Raw genomic sequence first — 18222 nt, forward strand, 5'->3', positions numbered from 1 at the left:
GGTCCTCTTTCATTTTTTTGCAAATGGATATCCAATTATGCCAGCACCATTTGTTAAAAAGACTATCTTTTCCCCAATTAACTGACACTGGGCCTTTGTCAAATATCAGCTGCTCATATGTGGATGGATTTATATCTGGGTTCTCAATTCTGTTCCATTGGTCTATGTGCCTGTTGTTGTACCAGTACCAGGCTGTTTTGACTACTGTGGCTGTATAATAGGTTCTGAAATCAGGTAGAGTGAGGCCTCCCACTTTCTTCTTCTTTTTCAGTAATGCTTTGCCTAGCCGAGGCTTCTTTCCCTTCCATATGAAGTTGGTGATTTGTTTCTCCATCACATTAAAAAATGACATTGGAATTTGGATCGGAAGTGCATTGTATGAATAGATGGCTTTTGGTAGAATAGACGTTTTTACTATGTTAAGTCTTCCTATCCATGAGCAAGGTATGTTTTTCCACTTAAGTAGGTCCTTTTTAGTTTCTTGTCGTAGCACTTTGTAGTTTTCTTTATATAGGTCTTTTACAGCTTTGGTAAGATTTATTCCTAAGTATTTTATCTTCTTGGGGACTACTGTGAATGGTATTGATTTGGTGATTTCCTCTTCAATGTTCTTTTTGTTGATGTAGAGGAATCCAAGTGATTTTTGTATGTTTATCTTATAACCTGAGACTCTGCCAAACTCTTCTATTAGTTTCAGTAGTTTTCTGGAGGATTCCTTAGGGTTTTCTGTGTATAAGATCATGTCATCTGCAAATCGAGATAATTTTACTTCCTCCTTGCCAATCCGGATGCCCTTTATTTCTTTGTCTAGCCTAATTGCTCTGGCTAGGACCTCTAGCATAATGTTGAATAAGAACGGTGATAAAGGGCATCCTTGTCTGGTTCCTGTTCTCAAGGGAAATGCTTTCAAGCTCTCTCCATTTAGAGTGATGTTGGCTGTTGGCTTTGTATAGATGCCCTTTATTATGTTGAGGAATTTTCCTTCAGTTCCTATTTTGCTGAGAGTTTTTATCATAAATGGGTGTTGGACTTTGTCAAATGCCTTTTCTGCATCATTTGATAAGATCATGTGGTGTTTGTCTTTTATTTTATTTATATGGCGGATTACATTAATGGTTTTTCTAATATTAAACCAGCCTTGCATACCTGGTATAAATCCCACTTGGTCGTGGTGGATTATTTTTTTGATATGTTGTTGAAATCTATTGGCTAAAATTTTGTTGAGGATTTTTGCATCTATGTTCATGAGAGATATAGGTCTGTAATTTTCTTTTTTTGTGATATCTTTACCTGGTTTTGGTATCAGGGATATGGTGGCTTCATAGAATGAGTTAGGCAGTATTCCGTCATTTTCTATGCTTTGAAATACCTTTAGTAGTGGTGGTGTTAACTCTTCTCTGAAAGTTTGGTAGAACTCTGCAGTATAGCCATCCGGGCCAGGGCTTTTTTTTGTTGGGAGTTTTTTGATTACCGTTTCAATCTCTTTTTTTGTTATGGGTCTATTTAGTTGTTCTACTTCTGATTGTGTTAGTTTAGGTAGATAGTGTTTTTCTAGGAATTCATCCATTTCTTCAAGGTTTGCAAATTTGTTAGAGTACATTTTTGTAATAATCTGACATAATTCTTTTAATTTCAGTTGGGTCTGTTGTGATGTGGCCCATCTCGTTTCTTAATAGGGTTATTTTTTTTCTTTTCCTGTATTTCTTTAGTCAGTCTGGCCAATGGTTTATCAATTTTGTTAATTTTTTCAAAGAACCAGCTTTTGGCTTTGTTAATTCTTTCAATTGTTTTTCTATTCTCTAATTCATTTAGTTCAGCTCTCATTTTTATTATCTGTTTTCTTCTTGTGCCTGATGGATTCTTTTGTTGCTCACTTTCTATTTGTTCAAGTTGTAGGGACAGTTCTTTGATTTTGGCTCTTTCTTCTTTTTGTATGTGTGCATTTATCGATATAAATTAACCTCTGAGCACTGCTTTTGCTGTGTCCCAGAGGTTTTGTTAGGAAGTATTTTCATTCTCGTTGCATTCTATGAATTTCCTTATTCCCTCCTTAATGTCTTCTATAACCCAGTCTTTTTTGAGCAGGGTATTGTTCAGTTTCCAAGTATTTGATTTCTTTTCCCTAATTTTTCTCTTATTGATTTCCACTTTTATGGCCTTGTGGTCTGAGAAGATGCTTTGTAATATTTCGATGTTTTGGATTCTGCAAAGGTTTGTTTTATGACCTAATATGTGGTCTATTCTAGAGAATGTTCCATGTGCGCTAGAAAAAGAAGTATACTTTGCAGCAGTTGGGTGGAGTGTTCTGTACAAGTCAATGAGGTCAAGTTGGTTGATTGTAGCAATTAGGTCTTCCGTGTCTCTATTGAGCTTCTTACTGGATGTCCTGTCCTTCTCCGAAAGTGGTGTGTTGAAGTCGCCTAGTATAATTGTGGAGGTGTCTATCTCACTTTTCAGTTCTGTTAAAATTTGATTTATGTATCTTGCAGCCCTGTCATTGGGTGCATAAATATTTAATATGGTTATATCTTCCTGGTCAGTTGTCCCTTTTATCATTATGTAGTGTCCTTCTTTATCCTTTGTGGTAGATTTAAGTTTAAAGTCTATTTTGTCAGAAATTAATATTGCTACTCCTCTTCTTTTTTGCTTATTGTTTGCTTGATATATTTTTTTCCATCCTTTGAGTTTTAGTTTGTTTGTGTCTCTAAGTCTAAGGTGTGTCTCTTGTAGGCAGCATATAGACGGATCATGTTTCTTTATCCAGTCTGAGACTCTCTGTCTTTTTATTGGTGCATTTAGTCCGTTTACATTCAGCGTAATTATAGATAAGTAAGTGTTTAGTGTTGTCATTTTGATGCCTTTTTATGTGTATTGTTGACAATTTCATTTTTCTACTTACTTTTTTGTGCTGAGACGTTTTTCTTTGTAAATTGTGTGTTCCTCATTTTCATAGTATTTGACTTTATGTTTGCTGAGTCGTTATGTTTTTCTTGGTTTTTATTTTGAGTTATGGAGTTGTTATTCCTCTTTGTGGTTACCTTAATATTTACCCCTATTTTTCTAAGTAAATACCTAACTTGTATTGTCCTATATCGCCTTGTGTCCCTCTCCATATGGCAGTTCTATGCCACCTGTATTTAGTCCCTCTTTTTGATTATTGTGTGATCTTTTACATATTGACTTCAATGATCCCCTTTTTGAGCATTTTTTTTTTTAATTAATCTTAATTTGTTTTTGTGATTTCCCTATTTGAGTTGATACCAGGATGCTCTGTTCTGTGACCTTGTGTTGTGCTGGTATCTGATATTATTGGTTTTCTGATCAAACAATTTCCTTTAGTATTTCTTGTAGCTTTGGTTTGGTTTTTGCAAATTCTCTAAGCTTGTGTTTATCTGTAAACATTTTAATTTTGCCTTCATATTTGAGAGAGAGTTTTGCTGGATATGTGATCCTTGGCTGGTAGTTTTTCTCCTTCAGTGCTCTATATATGTCATCCCATTGCCTTCTTGCCTGCATGGTTTCTGCTGAGTAGTCTGAACTTATTCTTATTGATTCTCCTTTGTAGGAGACCTTTCTTTTATCCCTGGCTGCTTTAAAATTTTTCTCTTTATCTTTGGTTTTGGCAAGTTTGATGATAATATGTCTTGGTGATTTTCTTTTTGGATCAGTCTTAAATGGGGTTCGAGGAGCATCTTGGATAGATATCCTTTCATCTTTCATGATGTCAGGGAAGTTTTCTGTCAGCAGATCTTCAACTATTCTCTCTGTGTTTTCTGTTATCCCTCCCTGTTTTGGGACTCCAATCATACACAAGTTATTCTTCTTGATAGAGTCCCACATGATTCTTAGGGTTTCTTCATTTTTTTTTTTTAATTCTTTTATCTGATTTTTTTTTCAGCTATATTGGTGTCAATTCCCTGGTCCTCCAGATCTCCCACTCTGCATTCTAATTGCTAGAGTCTGCTCCTCTGACTTCCTATTGCGTTGTCTAATTCTGTAATTTTATTGTTTATCTTTTGGATTTCTGCATGCTGTCTCTCTATGGATTCTTGCAACTTATTAATTTTTCCACTCTGTTCTTGAATAATCTTTTTGAGTTCTTCAACTGCTTTATCAGTGTGTTCCTTGGCTTTTTGTGTAGATTGCCTTATTTCATTTCTGAGGTCATCCCTGAGGTCTTGAAGCATTCTGTAAATTAGTTTTTTATATTCTGCATCTGGCAATTCCAGGATTGTATCTTCATTTGGGAAAGATTTTGATTCTTTAGTTTGGGGAGTTGTAGAAGCTGTCATGGTCTGCTTCTTTATGTGATTTGATATCGACTGCTGTCTCCAAGCCATCTCTAAGATATAGTAGTGAATTATTCTATATTTACTCACTGAGTCTTATCTTGTTTTGTTTTCTTTCAATATACATAGATGGGCTACTAGATTGCACTGTCTTGATTGTTGTAGCCCTTGAATCACTTATGTCCTATTACCAGCTGGTTTGGGCTGTTGCCAGATATATATGCCTAAGAGTCCATTCACTATTCTTGAGTCGAATCTGATTTGGGGTCATCAAGTGTGTGGTGCAGACTGTCACATATCCACCTTGAGAAGTAGTGGTGATAGTTGTATGCACCAGATTCTAGTAGCAGCAGGGGTTCACACACAGCAGGGGGGTCAGGATGCTGACAGGCTTCCCCCAAGTGTCAGTGAGGTAGGTGTGTCTCTATTCCTAAAGCACCTTGGTGGGTGGGCTCTGCAGCTGTACCTTAGGCCCCCAATGCAAGTACCTCTACAGATTGGTAGGTGTCACCCTCCTTAGACCCCTAAGGCAGGAGGCTAGGTGGTCTGGGGGGATCTTCAGCCCTCAGTTCCCTGTTTTGGGTCAGTGAGGTCTCTGTTGAATATGCAGAGATATCAGACCTGGGAAACTTGTCTTTCTAGTAATCTGCTAAAACAATTACACTCAGATCCCTATCAGAAATGCCTTTGCATTATAATAGCCACCTTGTTCCCTGTAGGGATGAAAGCCCAAGACTGTGGATCACATATGCTTGGCTGGAGCTGGTTCTGTGTTTTTAGTCCAATTAGGGAAGAATTTTTGGTCCCTGGGTTTTTTGTAGCTGCTTCTCTCAGGCCAGGAGAATGGGTTAGGAAAAGACCAAAAAAAAAAGAAAGAAAGACAGAAAGAAAAACCGCAGAGCAGTTCACTCTCTGGCTCAGGAAATTCCAATGTTAATGAAGCTGCCTGGGAAGGGGAGGGGAGGGTTCAGATAAATAGGAGAGAGTAGCACCTTGGAATATAGACAAAGTTACTTATCTTGCTTGGGATGACTGTTTTATCTGAGACTCCCAAGGGGCACGTCAACTGTGTGCACTGGCTGGGTAGAGATTGCCCCCGAGGTTCAGGCCCGCATCCCGTGCTTGCACTGTCTCAGAAGCCGCTGTTAGTTCCTCCGCTCCCAGTCCAAAGCCCAGCACCAAGGTTCCCCGGCTGGGAAGCCGCACTCCCGGCTCCAAAACCAGTCGCTGCCTCCTGGTGACTTCTCCTCCTGTCAGTCGCGTTGCTGCACTGCCTGCATGCACTGGCTGAGCTTCCCCCGAGGTCAGTTCACAGGGCTAGGGCTGCGCCCCATGTTTGCGCCACCTCAGGATGCTGTGCTCAGCTCTCCTGCGCCCAGTCCAAATCCCGGCTCCAAGGTTTCCTGACTGGGACGCTGGCTTCAGGCTCCGAAAACAGTCACTGCTTCTCCATGGTTGTTTGTTCTCAGTCTCTGTCACTCAGGTCAACTCTTTAAATCTGTGTTTGATGGTCAGGGTTCGTAGATTGTCATGTATGTGATCGATTCACTTGTTTTTCCGAGTCTTTGTTGCAAGACGGATCCAAGGTAGCGTCTATCTAGTCAGCCATCTTTGCCCCACCTCCATTTTCATTTTTAATCTCTGGAAATTTCTCTTACTTTTTTTTTTTTTTTTCAAGATTAGGCATGTATTTAAAATGAGTACTAAAATTTGATAGGTAATTTTAAGTGTTCTTAGCAGAGGATTTCAGGTTTCCATGTCCATGACACTTGTAGAAATAGTAATCTGTCTTCATAGAAATGTGTCTTTTGGTCATTGTTTAACTCTTTTTGCTCTTTATATCTCGTCTCCTTTTCTAACCAAACTGTATCTTGTTAGTTTGTATTTCCTCTCGCCTAGTCATGTACCTGTTTTTATCAAGCCTCACATTCGTTATTACAAATGACAGGGTCCACTTCCATTCCAGTGGCCAATGACTAAAGAGTTCCCAGCACAATATAATTATTATATTATGACAAAGAAATTGTTTCGTCTGTAGATTTGGAGAGATGCCTGATTTGACTGAGTTTATTTCATACGATAAAGAAACTCATAATTTGTCTTCTTCTGATGTCTTCTTTGCATATTTTTCATGTATGTATTATCCTCTTTCTCTAGTGCAGTTAATACTGGAAAAATAGCTACTTATGTCTCGATGTTCCTTACCTTACTGATGATTATTCCTGTCAAAGTGGAACCAGTTAGTCCTCTTGCCATTCCATTTAGAATTGTAACTCCTTTAAGAAATCCATAATATCTATACAATAAAAAAAAAAAAAAAGAACAACATTACACAGATGTAAAGTAATACGAATGCTACAGCAAGGGTCAACTTAGATCAGGTTTAAGAGAGATAACTCTTGATTTTGTGAAACCTATCATTTCTGCATCTCAAATTCTATTAAAATGTCAGGAAAAATATGTAAATACAAGTGAGTTTTTTGTTGCACTACTGAATCAGCAAGGTTGGCATTAGCAGTAAATATATGAAGGTACTGCAAAAATAGGAACGTATTTAGAATGAAACCCAGCAGAGTGGGAAATCCTGAAAATACATTTGAGAAATTCAGAAATTCATTACAACATGTGTTGGTAATGTGAACTGGTTTGGAGTTAGTAAGAAATTGAAGAGCTCTGTTCATCTGGTCAAGTCCCATAGTCCCAGAGCTATTGGCCTCAATGATTGCTCCCAGTGCTCAGGCAAGGCAACCAGAGGACTTGTTTGCAAACATCTATCATTGTTCAATACTAGGTGGCCCAAACCAACCCCAACGAAAGTGAGACACAAAAGCAGGGGAGCCATGTAATAATAGATAAAGAAGAGGTCAAATCCATCAGCCATGAAGAACAAGGGAATGTCTTTTGGAGAGCAGAACCAGGGTCTAATCAAGAAATTAGTTCACTCCAGGACATGTCCTTGACTTTTCTACCCAGAAGATTTCATCATTAAAGGCTCCATATTTTCAGTTCTCCATTTTATAGTAGGGAAATTTTTTTTGTTCTGTTTTTGTTTTATTTCGTTGGGTTTATCACATTTGTATTTCACCTTTACATGTTGAATATGCGAGGGGTATATAATCTGTTTATTAATTTATGGGTCCTTGGTTGGGGAGGAATTATATTTGGATCTAGAATCTCTGGACATTGGACTGTATGCAGCCATGGGGAGGACTTTTAAGCTGTTTCATTTGAGGACGCAGGAGAGTGTGTTCTAATGTGTGAGGAAGAACACTTATGGTTAGTGAACAGCCACAGGTGCAGATCTTGGTGGAAACCATTAGTCGCCCCCACTATCCATTGTTCTCTTCTTCATTTTAGCAATAGAACCCCTGCATTTTAGGTGGGACTCAGGGCTATTTAAGACTTTCATGACCTCTTACCACTACATGGATCTAATTAGGGAATAAATTGAGATGAGGCTAGCCAGGGATGGGTTAACCAGTAAGCAAGGTACACACAGACTGATTTGTGCTTACTTACTAATCTGTAGAGAAAGCGTTCACTACAGATTAGTTAAGTACTCACAAATCAGCCTGTGAGTACCTTGCTTATTGGGTAATCTGGCTCTGAATTTTGATAAGACAGGGCTTCCTTCTGGTTCACCCCTGTTTTTTTGTAAAGCCCTCCATGGCTTTCAATGGAAAGCTCAGTATATTCACCCGGGTCCCTTCAGGCTCTGGTGGATCTTATCTCCTCAGCATAGATGACCAGAAACAGAAATTCTGGCAAGTTTCTCATAAGGTTTTAGCTTAGATTTTTTTGCCTCTTGTCCCATTGCCTATCAGAATTCAACAAATATCTCCAGGGGAGTAACTGACTTTGTCAAAGCCAAACCAGTTGCCATTGAGTTGACTCCTACTTACAGCAACCCTGTGTGTATCAGAGTAGAACCATGCTCCCTAAGATTTTCAGTGGCTGATTTTTCAGAAGTAGATTGCCAAGACTTTCTTCCAAGGCACCCTAGGGTGGACTCAAACCACCAACCTTTCAGTTAGCAGCCGAGTGCTTTAACCGTTTGCACCACCCAGGGATGACTTGGTGTTTATTGTTGTTGTTATTGTGTACTCTCCAATTAATTCCAACACACAGTGACCCTGTAGGACAGAGTAGAACTGCCCCATCGGGTTTTCTAGGCTGTAATCTTTATGGGAGAAACTCTGGTGGCATAGTGGTTAAGAGCTATGGCTGCTAACCAAAAGGTCAGCAGTAAGAATCCACCAGACACTCCTTGGAAACTCTATGGGGCAGTTCTGCTCTGTCCTGTAGGGTTGCTATGAGTTAGTATCGATTCGATGGCAATGGGTTTAATCTTTATTGGAGCAGATCTCCAGGTCTTTTCTCCCATGGGGCCCTTAAATTTCCAATATTGTTTTACTCCATCTCTGCACAACTAGCATATGCTTTGCTGACTTCCATATCCACAGCAGCAGCCAAATCTGGATTATTAAAATTGGCAAATGACCCCAGGGATAAAGTGGTGGGAGTTTTCAGCTCACCTCTCTTAGGTGCTATCCTCAGGTGTTTCTGATTGTGGTTGCCTCAAGTGCTCCCTGATGCCTTTCAATGAATACTTTTGGTGTTTATTCGGGCATTCCAAGTTTTTCTCAGTTAAAGTGCCAGCCAGCCATACACTGCTCCATCCTATCTGGAAATTGAGTAAGTTTCTAAAAGTTTGCTTTATAATTATAAAAGTGTGCTGTTAGATGCATGGAAATTTAGAATATTACGTCTTTCCACTATCATCAGGTGCCAACTCATAGTGGCCCTAGGTACAATAGAAGGAAATACTGCCCTGTCCTGCACCATCCTCACAATCGTTGCTATGCTTGAGTCCCCTGTTGTAGCCACTATGTCAATCCATCTCGTTGAGGGTCTTGCTCTCTTTCACTGACCCTCTGCTTTACCAAGCAAGATGTCCTTCTCCAAGACTGGTCCATCCTGATAATATGTCGAAAGTATGTGAGACGGTCTCTCTGTCTTCGCTTCTAAGGAGGATTCCGTTCATTCTAGGGATGGATTTGTTCATTCTCATGGCAGTCCATAGTATATTCAATATTCTTCACCAACTCCATAATTCAAAGGCATCAATTCTTTTTCAGTCTTTCTTATTCATTGTCCAGCTTTTATGCACATATGAGGCAACTGAAAACACCATGGCTTAGGTTAGGTGCTACTTAGTCCTCAACGTGACACTTTTGCTTCTTAACAGTTTAAAGAGGTCTTTTGCAGCAGATTTGCCCAATGCTACAGAGCAGAAATTATCAAACGATATCGTTAATGTCACACACAAGCAAAATTTTGCAGAAGATAATTCAAAAATGGTTGCACCCGTACATCCACAGGTAACTTCCAGAAATTCAAGCCAGATTCAGAAGATGACATGGAATGAGGGATATCATTGCTGATGTCAGATGGCTCTTGGTTGAAAGCAAAGAATACCAGAAAGTTGTTTACCTGTGTTTAATTGACTATGCAAAGGCATTTGACTATGTGGATCATAACAAATTATGGTTAACACTACAAGGAATGGGAATTCCAGAACACTTAATTGTGCTCCTGAGGAGCCTGTTCAAAAATCAGAAAAGGTATGCATCAGGGTTGTAGCCTTTCACCATACTTATTCAATCTGTATGCTGAGCAAATAGTCTGGAAAGCAGGACTATATGAAGAAGAATGTGGCATCAGGTTTGGAGGAAGACTCATTAACAACGTGCAATATGCAATGACATAGACATAGCCTTGCTTGCTGAGATCGAAGAGGACTTGAAGTGTAATATAAAAAATAATGCTTTTACAAATTCCCATTAATAGAAGCATCTTAAAACACTTAAATTCATTTATACCCTCTCTTGTGCAATTATTGTAGTGCATTTTAATTTATATCCTGTAAGATATTATTGTGCTTGTTTTATAAACTCAGTAATTATTAGTTTTACTGTAATATTTTTATTCTCCATTTCTCTTCATTTATTCCTACACATCTATGTTTCATCTGTGATTATTTTATTTCTGCCTGAAAAATTCTCATTTAGCAGTTTTTACATTGGAGGTCTGTTGTTGATAAATTTTATAAGTTTGATTGGAAGTGTTTTCATTTTACTTCGATTCTTGAAGGATATTTTTACTGGATATAAAATCTTAAGCTAATAATTATTTTCTTTTTTGCATTTTAGAGATATCAGTTGATTGGCTTCTCAGTTTCGTTCTTTCTGTTGAGAAGGCAGCTGTCAGTCTTATTATTGTTCCTTCGAAAGTAATGCACCTTTTCTATGAGGCTCTTTTAAAGATACTCTCTTTCCCTTACTTTCCTTATTTGTAGCGATTACTATGACAGGTCAATATGTGCTTTTCTATTTACCTGTTTTTTATTCCATATTGATGACATCTTTAAAGATTACATTCCTTTCCAGGCTCAGAAGTCTTTAGCATGCTATGGCTGTGGAAAGGGATTTAACTATTTTTACAGAAAGAGGTGCTTTCATTCCACGATCAGTGATGTAAAGAGAATCCCCATTGTCAAGAATCCCGAATGCCATGACAAGTCTTGGTTTTTTTGCCTCTGTCCCCCAGGGTACTGCCCTACACAACTTCTGAGAACCCATTTATATCGAATCTATGTTCTCCAGGGAGCACAAAATTACCCATAAATTGCAATGTAAACAGCCCCCCTGGAGTTGTGCAAATGGCAGAGCTACTTCTGTCAGCAAACTTATTATTTTCTAAGGCATAGCAGTGTTTTTAAGTCAAACATATTTTGATTCAAACCTCTGGTAAGATCCCAAACCAGTGGTGAGATCTTGGGTGGACAGCTTAGTATGTGAACCTCAATTTCCTTAGTTGTAAAGTAGTATTTAAAGTAGTATTACCAATATTGGTGGGTTATCATGAGGATAAGCATGCACACAATAAAAATAGGAATGGTGTAACTAGCATTTATATAGAATTTGCTGTGTGCCAGTCACTATTCTATGCACTTAGCATATCCTAATTTATTTAATCCTCATAATAAACCTATGAGATACATATTCTCTTATTACTCCCATTTTACAGATGAAGAAACAGGCATAAAGGAGGTAAATAATTTTCTTGAGGTAAAAGGACGTACTAACATTGAAACCCAGTCATCTGACTGTAGACTTTGTATTCTTAATCATTGGGCTATACATACATCTGTATATGTATATGTGTACGTATACATATACTTATATATATATATATACGTATATATGTATGTATAAAAAAATATATACATATATACGTATACATACATATATATACTTATTGTACAACAGTACAAAACACTGCCCAGTGTTTCAGCAAACAAGGGTATCATCTGCATATTGTAGATTGTTAATGAGTCTTCCCACAATCCTGACGCCTTATTCTTCTTTATATCATCCAGCCATCAGATTATTTACTCAGCATAGAGCTTGAATAAGTATGGTGAAAGGATACAACTCTGGCACACACTTTTCTTGGTTTTAAACCATGCAGTATTGCCTCATTCTGTTCAAACAACTGCCTCTTGGTCTATGAACAGGCTCCTCATGTGCGTAATTAAGCATTCTGGAATTCCCATTTTTGCAATGATGTCCGTAAATTGTTATGATCCATACAGTTGAATGCCTTTGCATGGTCAATAAAACATAGGTAAACATCTTTCTGGTATTCTCTGCTTTCAGCCAGGATTCATCTGACATCAGCAATGCTATCCCTTCTTCCACATCTTCTTTCGAATTCAGCTTGAATTTCTGGCAGTTCCCTGTCAATGTACTGCTGCAAACATTTTTTAATTATCTTCAGCCTAATTTTACTTGTGTGTGATATTAATGATATTGTTCAATAATTTCCAAATTCTGTTGGATCACCTTTCTTTGGAATGGGCACGAATATGGATCTCTTCCAACTGGTTGGCCAGGTTGCTGTCTTCCAAATTTCTTGGCATAGATGAGTGAGCACCTTCACTGCTGCATCTGTTTGTGGAAATGTCTCAATTGGTATTCTGTCTATTCCTGGAACCTTGTTTTTGCCAATGCCTTCCATGTAGCTTGGACTTTTCCTTCAATACCATTGTTTCTTGATCATATGCTATCTCCTAAAATGTTTGAATGTTGCCAAATTCTTTTTCGTTACAGTGACTCTGTGTATTCCTTCCATTTCTTTTGATGCTTCCTGCATCGTTCAATATTTTGCCTATAGAACCTTTCAGTATTGCAACTTGAGGCTTGACTTTTTCTTCAGTTCTCTCAGCTTGAGAAATTCCAAGTGTGTTCTTCCCTTTTGGTTTTCTAACTCCAGTTCTTTGCATATGTCGTTATGATACTTTACTTTGTCTTCTCAAGCTGCCTTTTGAAATTGTTCAGTTCTTCATCATTTCTACCATTGCTTTAGCTACTCTACATTCAAGATCAAGTTTCAGAATCTTCTGACATCCATTTTGGTCTTTTCTTTCTTTCCTGTCTTTTTGATGACCTTTGGGTTTCTTCATATATGATGTCCTTAATGTTATCCCACAACTCATCTGGTCTTCAGTCATTAATGTTCAGTGAATCAAATCTACTCTTGAGATAGTCTCTAAATTCAGGTGGGATATACTCGAGGTCATATTTTCACTCTTGTGGACTTGTTTTAATTTTCTTCAACTTCACCTTGAATTTGCATATAAGCAATTGATGGTTTATTATGCAACTCATGTCTGACCTTGTTCTGACTGATGATATTGAGCTTCTCCATTGCCTCTTTCCATGGATGTAGTTGACTTGATTCCTGTATATTCTGTCCAGTGCTGTCCACGTGTATAGTAGCCATTTGTGTTGTTGAAAAAGGTATTTGCGATGAACAAGTTGTTGGTCTTGCAAAATCCTGTCATGGGATCCCCAGTGTCATTTCTACTGCCAAGGCCATATTTTCCTACTACATATTCTCCTTCTTTGTTTCCAACTTTCACATTCCAATGATCAGTAATTATCAATGCATCTTGATTGCAAGACAATCAATTTCAGACTGCAGAAGTTGGTTAAAATCTTGCAATCTCTTCACCTTTTTCTTTAGTGACTGGTGTGTAAATTTGAATAATATTTGTATTAATTGGCTGTCTTAGTCTGGGTTCTCTAAAAGAAGCAAAACCAGTAAAGCTTATAAATATATAGAGAGAGATTTATATCAAGGAAATGACTCACACACTTGTAGAGGCCGAAACGTCCCAAGTTTGTGGGTCCAGATAGAGGCTTCTCCTGATTCATGCAGCTGCAGGGGCTGGTGAACCCAAGATCAGCAGATCAGACAGCAGGGCTTCTGCTCACAGGTTGCAAAGGTTGAAGAATCCCAAGATTAGCAGGCAGGATGGCAGGTAAGCTGCTAGCTCAAGTCCCAAGAAATGGAGGTCAGGTGAACAGGAGCCAGCTGCAGGATCCAGGGTGAGCAAAAGCCTGTGAGCCTTGCCAGAAAGTCCACTTCTATTTAGTGCAGCCCACACCACCAAGGAAACTCCCTTTCAACTGATTGGCTACTCACAGCAGATCTCGTCATTGAGGCAATATCATTATATCAAATCTCATCATGGAGGTGATCACATCATCATATGTGTATATATATATATATATATATATATATCCCATATGGAAACCCTGGTGGCAAAGTGGTTAAGAGCTCAGGGTGCTGATCAAAAGGTTTGAATCCACCAGGCACTCCCTGGAAACAGTATGGGGCAGTTCTACTCTGTCCTATAGGGTCTCTATGAGTTGGAATCAATTCGACAGCAATGGGTTTTTTTTGTTTTTGTTTTTGGTTTATATTCTATACATATAGAGGTGTATCCATTTATCTATGTTCTATATGTCTATGTCTACATCTACCTATACTTGGGTACATAATTATTACTTACATGTCTGACCTATATAGATGTTTTTCCAAAAATTTTGTCCTGCTGGGCATGAACTCCAAAATAACTGAACTCTTAAAACACCATTGAGAGCTTAGATTCAAGAAAGAAAGGGACTTTTTAAAACCCTACCTGGGAGCGATATCCCAGGCATTTATTGTTATTCCAGGTATAATAAAGCTTCCTGTTGCACTAGCAATTAACAGGAAAATGACAGTGCTGTTGAAGCTGGAACTTAGGTAAAGCAGACGCATACTGAAGAGGGCAGGGAGGAGAAGTCCTAGAGAGTGAGACAAACAACACAGTCAGGAGCTTTCTCACAATGGAGTGAAGATTCTCCCAAATGCTTGAATGTCTTGGCTGGTCCTTACCTAGTGTGGTAAAGAGCTTCCGGTTGTTAACTGTGCTGAGAATATTTCTGGATGAAATGAAGTCTGCCATCTGTCCTGCTAGGATAGCACAGATCCAGGCAAACAAAGAGGGGAGGGCAGACAGCAGCCCATTCTGAGGAGGAAACATTGTTCTGAGATTGAGTATGGTGGAAATGTGGTATTGATACACACAGCAATCCTTGCACTGAAATTCAGTATCTAAACTTTGTACTGTCTTATGGGAGTCCATCAACATATGGTCCCAGAAGTACAGCTGGAGCCTTGTTCCCAAAAGAAAAAGAGAAATAAGTAAGAGGTAAGAGTTGTCACAGTCTGTCTAATTTTCTATTTAAGTATAATGGACCTGAGAGCAGTAGACAGTAGGGAGGAAGACTACATTGGGAGTGAGAAGGACTGGCCTTGGAGAATACAAAAGAGATAATAATGGTAACAGTTATAAATGTGTGTGTGCTCGTTCTGGGCCACTTGCTTCTAACACTTGAAATAACTCCATGGTTTCATGAAAGATGAAACCTAGCAAGAGAGCTTAAATGGCCTCACCCTTAGTCTGGTCCCTAGGCAGATATTAGATGTTCATTACAGAATATGCCAAAGTGGCAAATTCAGACTTTATTTCTAAAGGAGTCTTTTCTGACAACCGTAGCACCAAGCAACAGGAGCTTCCAGGCATCAATCATTCTCCAAGTCCAACAAGCAATGGGGTTGTGATTAAGAGGTGCCAGGTCTTTCAGAGAAAGACCTGAGCAGGGGCTCACAACCCAAGATTCGTGTCCTTACCCAAGGGGAAGGATCTGTAAGAGCTGAGGGATGTGGCAGGGCACAAACAAGTGGCTTTCAGGGAAGAACACTAGTCCCCACAGGGAAAGGTAGCACTAGGACAATCATATAGTGAATGGGATGTAGAGAATCTGTGGGAACATGAGTGTATGTGTATTGTTGCAGAAGTACCAGTGTCTATACCTGCACCTTTTGTCCTGGGCAATGCTCACATAAGAACTGAGCGTAAAGAACATCAGCTAAACAGTTCAGGAACAGGCGAGAACTGACACTTGGGTCCTGAGAGACAGAGAAATGAACACAGAGTTCTTCATAAAGTTAAAGGGAGAACAGAGCGTGTACTTACTTCTTTTATATTAACATGAAGCACAGAGTTGATATACGTTGGGATGTATATATTCAAAATGCTATTTGACCAGAAAAAAGCAAAACTACCAAGAGAAATGGCCCAGACTGGAAGAGACTTAAGCATAGACTTGATGGGTAGAGATTGTCGACTTGAGATGTACTGGAAAAGAACCCATTAGTCATTAATACATTGAAACAAGCTGAAACATAACTCGTTTGGAGCATCATCTGAAAGGTGCTAAGGACGTGCATCTGTGTTTTACCTGCTGGGCAAGGGAAGCCATGATGAATTCCTTCTCACTGATGCTTATACATGGGTGGTCCTTTGGGTTATCATAAACCAGAAGGAGCCAGAGAAGACATAAGGCACAGCCACAAAGCAGGATTAGTTAAAATTGGAATCTTTTCAGTCTGTGGTGGGACTCTTTCCCAGACTGGCATTTTTCAATGTATTAGTCTGAAAACCTGGATCTTCTTTTTCTTTCTTGAAACTTTGCAGTAAGGGTCACATTTTTTTATAGCTCCCCCAGTATTTACACCTGCCATCCATACCCCAGAATGAATTTTACAGGAACGGTGGAAAGCTGCCTGGCCTCAGGAAATCTGATCTCCTAGCCTCTGCATCCCTCCGTGAATGATATCTTGGCCTTCCTGCCCTCCAGTCCTAATTTTTATAGACTCCTAATGTGTTCCACCACACCAGCCATAGGAGTATGGCACTGCTTAACCCACACAGGGCTTGACAGTCACCCAGTTTGGTGAGCTAGGCCTCAGCCATGTTCCTGAGATATAGCCCAGGCTTCAGGCATTGTACAAGTCCTGTAAGAGTTTGCCAACTGGGTTCTTGTTTTTGAGTTTCCTGTACCAGTGACCTGATCATAGGAAATCCTCTGTTAGGACAGGGAATATATAGTACTCACCAGTCAGTCTTCTAGAAATGCATTCATTCATTTGACAAGTATCGATTAAACACCCGTTATGTACCGTGCCACCATGCCACCATCTGTCAGTTTGTCATAATGTAGTGGCCTGCATGTTGCTATTGATATGCTGAAATACCAGCCCAAAGGTTGGAATGCACTATACAATGGCCATAACAATGGACTCAAACATACCAACGATCATGAAGATAACACAGGACCAGGCAATATTTCAGGCTGTGCAAGGGATTATCATGAGTCAAAGCTACTAACAACAAATACACTATGCACTGTTCTAGGTACTGGGGACATAACAGCAAATAAAATAGACAAACATTCCTGCCTTCATGGGGTCTGCTTTCTAGTGGAAGAGAAAGAGACAATGAAAAATCAACAAGTAAAATCTACTGAATGATGGATGATGACAAGGAGCGTGGAGGAAGGCCATACAGGGGGAGGGAGGGAGGAGTGCCATGCTCAGGGAAGTCTGGGATATGAATGCAGACATCTGGGGCAAGAACACTCCAGGCAGAGGGAGTAGTAATTGCCAAGGCTTTAAGTCAGGAAAGAGCCCTGGTGGAGTAGTAGTTAAGAGCTCCGCTGCTGACCAAAAGGTTGGCAGTTCAAATCCACCAGCCGCTCCTTGGAAACCCTGTGAGGCAGTTCTATTCCATCCTCTGGGTTGCTATAGGGTCGCTATGAGTTGGAAGCAATCAGATGGCAATGGATTTTTTTTTGTGTTTTGTTTTCTTAAGTCAGGAGGCCAGTATGACTGGGTGGAGAGAGCAAAAGGGAGGATGGAAATGGATGAGGATAAAAAGTAATGAGGCCAGATCATATGGACACCTGCAGTTTTTATAGCAACAGTATTAAGATGTGTTTAACTTTAAACTACATTCAAAGGATATTTTGACCTCATTCTGTAACCTCAGAACCCAATCCTAAGGCAAAATGTAAGTAGAGAGAAGTGAATATCTAATAAATACATGAGTAAGGCATACATTTGTATGTGTTAGCTTATTCAACCCTCAAGAAATTCATATGGTGCTGGTGTTATCTCTTTTTCAAAGTAAGGAAACCGAGGCTCAGAAAGGTCAAGTTACTTGCCCAGGGACGCATTATTAAACCTGTTGGAATCGAGTATTTACGTGTGCTTCCATTTAGTCTTGCTCCAGGCCTCTCAAATGTTAAAACAGGCCTAGCCTCCATGTCCAGTAATCAAATTTCTTTTGTCCTCATCTTAACCATAACGAACAATACCATTCTTCCCCTTGGTGCCTTTGATTCTGACTCCATGCATTGGCCCCAAAGCTCAGGTCATTCCTTTTCATCTTAGTCTCTTTGGCCCTGCCTCCTTGCATTGGACTTCATTCCTCTGGCCATTTCTCCTCAGCCTTTTTCTAAGACTTATTCTCTTCTATTTGCCATAACACTTGCCTTTCTTCCAAAGTTCTGCCCCAGGCTCCTTCTACCCTAGGGTTATATTCCCTCCCTAGACAATATCATTTGTGCTAGTGGTCAAGAGCTCCACTGTTAACCAAAAGATCAGCAGTTTGAATCCACCAACCGCTTCTTGG

At 39.4% G+C, this 18222-nt stretch overlaps 1 protein-coding gene across 1 annotated transcript in view; it reads right to left on the minus strand.

Annotated features, from left to right (window-relative positions):
• Positions 1–18222, minus strand: part of SLC17A1 (solute carrier family 17 member 1) — a 37696-nt gene that overhangs the window by 5271 nt on the left and 14203 nt on the right. Inside the window, 5 exon segments of the mRNA XM_049885236.1 lie at positions 6495–6585; positions 14341–14488; positions 14580–14712; positions 15724–15885; positions 15989–16127. Coding sequence (XP_049741193.1) covers positions 6495–6585; positions 14341–14488; positions 14580–14712; positions 15724–15885; positions 15989–16127 — 673 coding nt within the window.

The sequence above is a fragment of the Elephas maximus genome, chromosome 1 (genome assembly GCF_024166365.1).
Source record: "Elephas maximus indicus isolate mEleMax1 chromosome 1, mEleMax1 primary haplotype, whole genome shotgun sequence".
NCBI lineage: Eukaryota > Metazoa > Chordata > Mammalia > Proboscidea > Elephantidae > Elephas > Elephas maximus.